Below are 9,792 nucleotides of genomic sequence, written 5' to 3'. Positions count from 1 at the left end.
GTAAATTTTCTTGAAGAAATAAACACTCTAGCATTTTTTTCCTGAGAGCTGCAAACTGACTTAAGAAATTTTGATTAAAGAAACAGCCCTTAATAAAAGATTTTATTTTTTACTGAAATAACTGAAAAAATAGAATAAAACTATAGTTTTTATTCTCTTCAAATAACTAGAAAATGTTGTTGGTAGATATTTTCCAAATTTGGTAAATTTTTTTCAAGTAGAAGGTAAGTATTTTTTTTCGTCAGTGGCAACCCTGGATGTGTGTAGAAATTAGAGAATTGTAGAGAGAGAGAGAGAGAGAGAAAGAGGGAGAGCAGAATACAACACGAAACTTTTATGCTCACACGCGAAATTTAGCTACAAAATTGCAACAATTTGTTATACTGTATATTTCGGATATAAGCACAGCTGCTTCTAAACGGAGAAATGTTTTTTTTTTTTTTTTTTTTTTTATAGAAAGCCAGCTTATGCATTAAGAAATAGTAGTTTAGGTAGATTTTTTTTTCTTGAGTTCGTGCTTATATTTTTATAAGTATATACGGTGGTGGGCCCTCAAATATTTACCAATTTAAAATGCTATAGTTTTGTTCATTTCTTTTTTTATTTACAACCATCAGATCATCATGTAAAATTTTAAGAAAAGTGCATTACTGTTAGATTTAGTCACATTCAGCGCGGACAACTGCATCGAGTCTATCTGAAAATGATTCACAGGCTGCACAAATGTAGTCTGGTTATTTTTCCCCAGTGGCAGCGAAGAGCAATCTTCACGGCGTTGGCCTCGAGAATGGGACATACGGAAAAATCCATTGCTTTTAATTCTTAAGAATATGGTGGCCATTGTTGTGAATAAATGAAGTTGGGAAGGTTTTTTCTAAAAAACGTTGAATTTCGCGAACTTTGCAACATGCGACATTCGTGCAACATATGAAGCATTACCGGGCAGACTCGATGCTATTTTCCGCGCCAAATATGGCTACATCGAACTGTAATACACTTTTCCTGTGATGAGGAACGGATATTTAAAAAAAATGTGATTGAAAAAATTTACCATTGTTTTAGCTCCAGTATTACCAAGACGGGAATTAATTTATCTGGGGTGCTTGTAAGCAAGAAATACTGTACGAGTAAGTAGTTATGGACGGCGCAACGAGTGCGGAATTGGGTGGGCACCAAAATATGTAAACATTACTTGCCGAGTGAAAGGATAGTAATGAAAGCATGCGAGAGAAACAAATCGTGCCTGAAATTGAGAGCACCATTATGTTTGAGTGTGTGTTGCAGAGTGTAAATTAAATGTATGGCTTTTGCCTTCGTGCCATGCACGGACACAGCTGTTCTTTGTTGTGTAGCTCCTGTGGCTTATTTTTCGATGCCCTGCATGCATTGAAAGAAAATACCACACTTATGAAAGGGTCAGTTTAGAATGCCAGTCATAGAATTATGTTCAGAGATTACTAATTTCGTCCACATATCTAGCATACAAATAGGTATCTAAGGCGCTAGGTGGTTAAAATTAGATTACGCCACCAATTGAAGATCTCTGGGGTAGACGATTTCTTAGCAAGCATTGATGAAATACGAGAGGAGCTATTTAAACCTTAGCCTTGCGAAAGTAGGGCAGCTGAGTTGGAAATGCTAAATAGATGCAATCAATAGGCTCGACAATAATTATCTGTCATCCAGAATAAGTTCCCATAGAACAGTGTCCGGTAAGAATTCCTGCCAGAACGGACCGTTAGTTCGCGTAAAGCCAGCTGAAGATGCTACTTTGGTCGCCAGCGGTCGACAACCGGCCAGGTGGGCATTTGCAATCTGCCATGTTGCGATATTCGGATAGAGCTCTCTGAGCTAACTTAAAGCTTATCTCTCAAGGAGCAGTCCGTATGTTGCTGCAGGTACTCCTATGATGTAAAGTTGCCTTCAAGGGTGTCTGCCTAGCAGTGAAATTGCCTACAGTGTCACGGTGCCTATAATTCCACTCACCATATGTTATTAAGAAGAAATCTGAGGTGATCCAGAGAGAAATTAGTAGGCAGTCGGATGCCCCCATTATAGCGCCATCTTTGCTTGATATACGCTGCTGAAATCTAGAAGCCTTAGCTCAAGATTAACGGAGAGTTTTTGACAGAACGCTCCTCTTTCAATTCCAGGGTACGGAGCATGAACCAACTAACAAGATCACCCAGCACGGCAACCGTGTATTTGTAATTGCATTTGAGAAAAAAAAAATAATAGTTGATGACGTCATTTTTTAATCGGTTCTTTCACTCACACACAGGTTTCATTCCGTTTTATCCAAATGGTGGCGAAAAATTGACGTCACTGCAAAAAAATTACTTTTTTCTCGCACGCCGTCCTGGGTGATCTTTAATCGTTCGTTCATGCGCTGAGCTTGCGCAACTTGGCGCGCATCAGGCGAGGCTGCTGGCAAACGAGTACTCGTTATTAGCTCTGCCCTCGTGCGCGCGTCGTTGCGAGCGAGGCACTCATTTGCAGCAGCAGACGAGCGAGGCGAGTAGATGAGCGAGGATATGATAGGCAAACGGATTGTTTGGTCAGAAAAAAATTGATGGGATACAAATTGTATCAACTAAAAATTTCGAGTTAAGGATTGTATGTACACATGCACATATCGTCGTTTAAACTAGCCGTTTTACAGTGACGAGTTAACTCTCATTCAATCTACATAAATAAATATATGTGTACATACATAATGGTGTGCTCGGTTTGAGCCAAGCTGGCAGCCCTGCTCACCTCACGAGTACGAGCTGCGAGCAGTGAGTAGACGTTTGCTCGCTCGATCGCTCGAACTCCGAGTTTTTGCATACCCTGTTAAATTCTAACATCCATCTTTGCGCTATCCGTGAAGAAATATGTTAAGTGGACCTCTGTCGCTCTTCCATGCACCCTTTAGAAGAATGTATGCATAGAAGGATCCAATAGGGGCTAGCTTCGATCCTTGCTGATCAGTTTCTTCCGGTGCATATAAAGTCGAAGTTTGCGACTGCTCATGCGCCAGGCGGAAGGAGAACCATTGAAGACTTTTCGACTGAATTCCTCCAGATAATTCCCTAAATTTCATACAGCCAGTCAATTACCTTTGGACAGACGGCCCATATGACGTTTTTACAGGAACGCCATAGATTGAGAAAAGTGAGGCATTCGGCACTTTATACCACTTGGGGACCTCTGTATTTTCGGAATGAATAGCAAGTCCGCTTCCAGCAGACCGATTTATAGCTTAGTTTAAGTATCCCTGGATAGGATTATACAGAGTGTCCAGAATTTTGGCTATGACAACGAGCACCACGTCTACAACATAAGCAATGATCGATGAGTCTCTTCCTTTTAGCTTCTCCAGCGTTTGGATGGCGAATACGATGCAGAGAAAGGGTGAAAGAACGCCCACTTGCAGAGTACGTCTACTCACCCAATGCTGGACTTAGGTACGCCACTGTTCCGTCGGGGAGAATGCAGGAGATCTAAATTGTTCTTGGCCCCAAAGCTTCGATTTCTTCGATCTTGGGGTTGCCACCTAAACACAATTTTGGCTAAAGTTCAAATTTTTTTTAATAGTTAAATATATTTTTGTACTTACAGAACGTATGCCATTATAAAAGTATTACTCATTACGGCACCTTGTCAATACCTAAATAGTTAAGTTTTAAGGAAAATAACTCTCAAATGCGTTGGTTTTTTAAATGCTGTTAAGGAAACTTTTGGTTTCTCAACTTTTTGTGGCGTTCGTGGTATTTTTGAAATCATTCTCATTTCTTGTTATTGTTTACAAAAAGCAGTCAACGGATGTTGTTGCTGTTGCTTGCAATTTCGGCTATCTCACAGGAATATCCGCAGTGCCAACCGAGTATGGATGTGTTAGTAATTACGATTACGCTCACGACGAAGGAGTTTCGTGTCGCTTGCACAATTTCGCAATTACTTAGTTGTGGCAAGTTTCAGTTTGTGGCAATCACCGAACGAGAGCAGTTCGAAGCAGCGGTTAAAGCAATCAATGTAACTGGATATCCCAACAAGGCATTGGGGCAACAGCACTTGCTGCAAGCAAGCAGAAGTGCAGGCCGAGAGCGCAAAGTAGGAGCACAAGGCAAAGTAGCCAGTGAAGTGAACTGCTTAAAAAATAAGCAAAATAAAGTAGAACTCAGCTTGAAAAAAAAGAAAAAAAAAAACAAAACAAATCTACCGTGAGGAAGGACAACAAAAGTGTTGTGCATGCAGTGCTAACACAAACAATAACAAAAACTAAATAAATAAGCAAAATAAAAACACCGAAATTTTCATTCCAGATACAGACAAAATTTTTGCTTTCGCAAGGAATATTGCGAAAATGAAAATTCATTCATATACGAAAAAGTAGTAAAAACATATCTAGTTCAGTGAAAATCTATACATAAAAGTGTTGAAGCCGTTGATTTCGAGTATTCTTCCAGCCCAACACATTTGGAATGTTGAATATAAGTTTGTTTTTGTTCGCTTGCGAGATGCGATAAGACCAAAAAATTTACACACAACAAATTACAATCATCAAATAGTCAAATCATTGTCGCAGCAGTTGCTGTGACGGCAGCGACGGCAAATCCAGCCACACAATAAGCAGCAGAAAAGGCTACTACAACCCAAACGCAAGCAACAACGACGGCAGCGACGATAACAACCGACGCTTGAAAATGTCAACACTTCCGTTTTTGTTGAGCGTCGCCGATGAGCTCGATAACCTCAACTCCCAATCGTACATGGACGACTTCGGGCTGGGCTTCCATCCGCACCGCCAGTACTACCGTACGCCCACCATCCAATTGTCCTTGCCCGCCAGCACCGATTGGATGGAGCATGACCGCTCGCAGCGCTATCGCTCGCACAAATTCGTCTTCGAAACACAAAACAATCTAACGGCCACCGCGGAGGGCGATGAGGCGGAAGGCACCGATGAGGCTGGCAATGGCGGCCGTGGCGGCGCGCTGGACGGCAGCGGTACGGACAATGCGTATGTAGATCGCTACGGCAGCGGGGCAAGCACGTCCGCCGCCAGTCGCCAAAAATACACTTCCCTACTCAACTCGAACAACGACGGCGAAGGCAAGGGAGTGCTCGGCGGCAGCGGCAGTGGCAGCGGCAGCAGCAGCACCAAGGGTGGCAAGCGCGATGACGCCGATGCCATCGATAACACAGTGCAGATGTATAACTTGTCGAAAAAATGTTGCAAGAATTACTATCGACGCGGCGACGAACCGCAGTCGGGCGTACTGACGGCCAAGGAGAAATCCGCAGAAGGCGGCTATCGTTTGCATGCCAAGTGCATGGAGGGCGCCAACTCGTCGTCGGATGAGAGCTTACAGAAGCCCACATCCTCCATTGAATTTTTGACGTGCTTCCTGTTGAAGAAGTCGCGTGCGCCCAAAGGAGCGGGCATCAGCGGTGGCAAGAAATCGTCGTAGGACACGGTTTCGAAGCGTAGAAGCAATTGTTTCTGAATATGTTGGAGAGGGGCGGGTGGCGATGGCGAAGGCGAAGGCGAAGTCAATGGTGACGGTGATGGCGACGGTAACGACGTGGGGGGAAATCGTGGCGTGCCAGGCCGGAGTAATGGTAATGGGGATTGGAGAGCTTGTTGCGGTGAAATTGATTATCAGAAGTGATGGTGGCGAAGGCGAAGGCGAAGGCGAAGGCGAGTGCCGATTGAAGACTGACGATGGACGATTTACGCAGTCACGCGGCTGTAATGTTGCTACAATGCAACTCAACTGAGCAACTGTGCAATCGAGTGAGTGGCGAAGGTTGTAACGTTACACCTTGGCTCTTCGTGCACAGACAAACTGACGCGCTTTCACACTTTATTTGGCAATGAGTTTGCGAAGCTGTCAAGGGTAAAATACAAGGTCTTCGAGGTGCAGACGGGCGTTGAGGGATTACGGCAAAGGTTGGTTGGAGAAATCAAATGCGCCGCAAAAAGTGCAATGAAAAGGGATTCTCATACAAAGCGAAAGTGAGAAGAAAATGCAGCAGTTTTGATGCATTCGCATATAAAATTTAGTACTTACGCATAACATTTACATATAATCGCATATAGCAATTTGAAATTAGTTGTAAATTGAAAAAAATGTAGACTTATTAGGGCCGTTTTCACCATCTCTGGTTAACACTAAGCTCCAGTTAAACCTCTTTACCGACGTTCTCGACACAATCTTATATGTATGGAGTCAATAACGTCGGTAACGATGTTTAACTGGAGATTAGTCATGCAACGCTAAGTATGCATAACTGGACTATTAACCAGAGATGGTGTAAACGGCCCTAAGTGTAGTAGTGCGTGGTTAAGTGAACGATTAAGGAAAATATTCAAGCGGTGCCTAATTGTTAGTTTCGTAGCTAAAAAATACCTAAGGCCATAAGCAACTGAACAGCTAAAGGCCGAGTTGGGTTTTTTTTGAAACTTAGTAAGCTTTAGCAAATAAATGTTTATAGAATGTTTGTAATGTATGTACGTGTAGCGGTAATTTTTAAAAATTTGCCCAGTTATTTATAAGCAATATTCGCATATACATATATATTGTTGGAGAGGCGGTGTTTTGGTGATGAAAAACATTGTATAGTGTTTCTTATTAAAATTTTAAAAGTTCGACATCTAACTATGCGAAATTTTTTAATTTTTTTTTTGCAGCAAAAATTCATGTAATTTGTCTAAATTCGACTTTTTGGAAAAATAAAGGCCTTGAAAGACCGGTGCAAAATTGCAAAATGATTTTTTGCTCGCTGTACCCCCAACTTTGTCTACTAGGATCGAAACAAAGTTAAATGTTGTATAGTTCGGTAACTACTTTTACATTCCCAAACGTCAAGGCTTCAAATTGCAGTACGGACTAATCTCTTAATAAATTTTATAGTCTTAGGTCTATACGTCATTAGTGAGCGCTGGTTCGTCATTAACTTCTCGAAGCGCTGGCCAAGTAAATGCAAATGGAAAACAGCATTAAATGATAATATCCAGAAATTATCAACAGGAAATGTATTGCTTTTCGTCACTTCAAGCAAAAACAAAAAAAAAAAACAATAAATAAGGGCTTGACTGAGAAGTTTTCGTCCATCTACCGTATAGCCTCGATATTTATACAAAATTCTCTTAGGGCCGTTTAACTGTCCGTTAAACACATCAACTGCTCTATCGATCACATTACAGGCAGGCGATAAGGGCCTTCTTCTCGATGACTCTATTTGCCCATCGCTTATTGTGCCCCATTATTTCTGTCATTTTGCGAAGGAGGCGTAATCTTGCAAACCATCGTACGCTTGACCTAACAGAGCAGCCCGCTCCGGTAAATAAAATACGGTCACAATAAGTGATTCCGAAACTGTGGGACATTCGGCTTATATCGCAATAGCACTTCGTCTGTAGACTGATTTGTTGCCCCGACTATACGAACCCAAGTGCAATGCATCTGTCCACACCTCGGAAACATAAAATATTACGTAGCTCAGAGTGCTCGGCAATCTTTACCTATGTTTTTTTTTGGTTCTCTGGTATCTAACATAATTCTCGAAGATGTCTTGAATGTGTTTGGGATGGGATCACAAAATGTTTAACAAATTAAAAAAATCTGTATTTAAATAGAAGCGTCGGGGGTACTGCGCATTGTACTTACAGTACTCACAGCACCGCTTTTCCAGAGTTCTCCAGATATTGTTTTCTCTGATATCGGTTTGACCAAATGTGAAGCTTCAATTTTCACAGGAAAACAAATTGCTTCGATGCCAGGCCTACAGATAATTGCAAAGCTTTGATTCAGTTCAATAAAATTGCATTCTAAGACCTTTTCCGCAGAGACAAGCTCTAATACAAAGCCGTCTAAAAGCAGATAGATCATTTGGATTCGATAGAAACACCAATTGGTGAAGCTTCCATCGCTTGGGGAAAACGCTTTTCTTTATAAAGTCGTCTTCACACCTTACGATGACGGGAACCGTTTTCGAACGATTTTAAAGCTGGCTTCAAATTGTGAGGCTTACATATATACCCAATCGGAAAAATGAGGAACGCTGGCAGACCTTCCTTTTGCAAGGTGTATTAGAAGATCTGCCAATAGCGCTGCCATTCGAATTCGGGCGAGAAGTTGTATTTGATAAGCAAACAAAGTCAAATAAAAGCGAAAATTGCAGTAAACGTTTCTATGAGGGTCTGTTGCAAAATATAAACTGTGTCATATTTATTCCAAGTGAACGTGTTTTTTTTTTTGGGGGAAGCTGAATCAGATGCTCTGGCTATTTGATACAAAAATAAATGGGATCAAGAAACGCGAATAGAAGACCTCTCGCTTCAAAATATTGGAAATAACTCTGCCAAGAAGGCTTAATTTGTCTAATTTTGCCTACTGGGTAGTTATGTTAGATATGCTTACATAAATATACTAGTTAACCCCTTGAGTTTATAGAAGAGAGCGTGGCGTTTATAGTAAACTGAAAAATAGCGATAGATGTAGTAAATTCAGAGAAACATAGTCTTGGACCCATTACGAACAGACAGCTAAACGCACTGTCCTGTTGTAAGCTAAAAAGGGATACGAGTTTGCAAGAAATCGTAGCACTTCGTTAATTTAAAAATTAAAGCGCATTTCCACTGAAAATCTTTATTACTGTTTTATTTTTTTATTTCTTTGCCCCGAAGGACGTCGTAAGCTTTGCGTCATAAAATATAGCACTTTTGCAAAAAAATGGTGTACTTTTTAGATGACTTAATGAAGCCCCACCATTTAAGGATGCATACAAAGAAGGTCAAAATTGTTTTAGCACCAGGTCATCGTTATATTAAGAGTAAGTGTGGCGAATTAGAAAGAAGACGGTAGAAATATCAATGACCCCATTTAAACGGAAAAACTCTTTCATTCTGTGTCTCGGCAAACCTTGCCGTACTTGCAGATATCTCACAGAAAATAAGAGTCCATAGCATCGAAGGAGAAGGGCTGTCCTGCGGCAGCGCTTTTATTCTTGGCCTAAAAGTAAGGAAGGTCCTGCTTTTCAGTCCATTCAATCTAAACGAATAATTTTTACATTACACACCGTTTTTGCGCTTCAACACTATTTGTGTATTGGTCAATGCAAAAGTTCTATCAGGCGTCGCGAAGCAAGCCAGGCATTTGCTAGTTTAATAATAAAACTGAAATGAAAACATCATTTATGAGCAAAATTTCATAACGGTCAAACCAAAAATTATAGAAGTTTAAATTTTATGCCGGCCCATATTTAAAGATTAAGCAATAATAATATGCCGTCAAAAAGTTATCGCTCCCCTCAACTTAATTCGGTCTTTAAAGGGTTAAACGCAAAAATTATTTCGTGCCCACAAATCGTATCCTGGGGTCCTTTAGTCGTCGGGATTGTATCTAGGACTCCGATCTGGTGTTCGGCGAAGATCATTGAAGTGAAGTACATATATTGTTGCATGTTTTTTTTTTTTAATTGATTGAATAAAATTAAGGGAAACACGCTATTTTTCCAGCACCAATACACCTCTTCAAATAACACAACTAATTATGATACAAGAAATTTGTAACCATTTCCCAGATGCATGCAAATTTTGCATGCCAGTTTTTTTTTTATAAATAATAATTGCAAAAAGAAAACAAAAAAAAAAATAAATTTTGTACCTTCTTTTATACCAAGAACCAGATATACATGCATACATACATATGTGTTTTTATACCAGTAATTAAAGGAATTTAGAGCAAATTATTGCATACATTAAAGCCTCAAAAATATATGCAAAGTGCAACAGCATTAAGA

At 40.5% G+C, this 9,792-nt stretch overlaps 1 protein-coding gene across 1 annotated transcript; it reads left to right on the top strand.

The window, feature by feature from the left end:
* Positions 1-3,951: 3,951 nt before the first annotated feature.
* On the top strand, positions 3,952-8,204 carry LOC118750942. Its single transcript, XM_036485694.1, has one exon. It carries the CDS (start codon positions 4,689-4,691, stop codon positions 5,454-5,456), a length of 768 nt encoding a protein of 255 aa, XP_036341587.1. The 5' UTR covers positions 3,952-4,688; the 3' UTR covers positions 5,457-8,204.
* Positions 8,205-9,792: the final 1,588 nt, after the last annotated feature.

This window comes from Rhagoletis pomonella, unplaced genomic scaffold (assembly GCF_013731165.1).
Source record: "Rhagoletis pomonella isolate Grant_MI unplaced genomic scaffold, Rhpom_1.0 Rhpom_scaffold_00468, whole genome shotgun sequence".
Classification (NCBI taxonomy): domain Eukaryota; kingdom Metazoa; phylum Arthropoda; class Insecta; order Diptera; family Tephritidae; genus Rhagoletis; species Rhagoletis pomonella.
The sequence above is the reverse complement of the archived record's forward strand: the minus strand, read 5'-3'. Positions and strand labels throughout refer to the sequence as shown.

Excerpts from the sequence above, each read along its gene's own strand:
- LOC118750942 (XM_036485694.1), top strand. The coding sequence starts at position 4,689 with ATGTCAACACTTCCGTTTTTGTTGAGCGTCGCCGATGAGCTCGATAAC.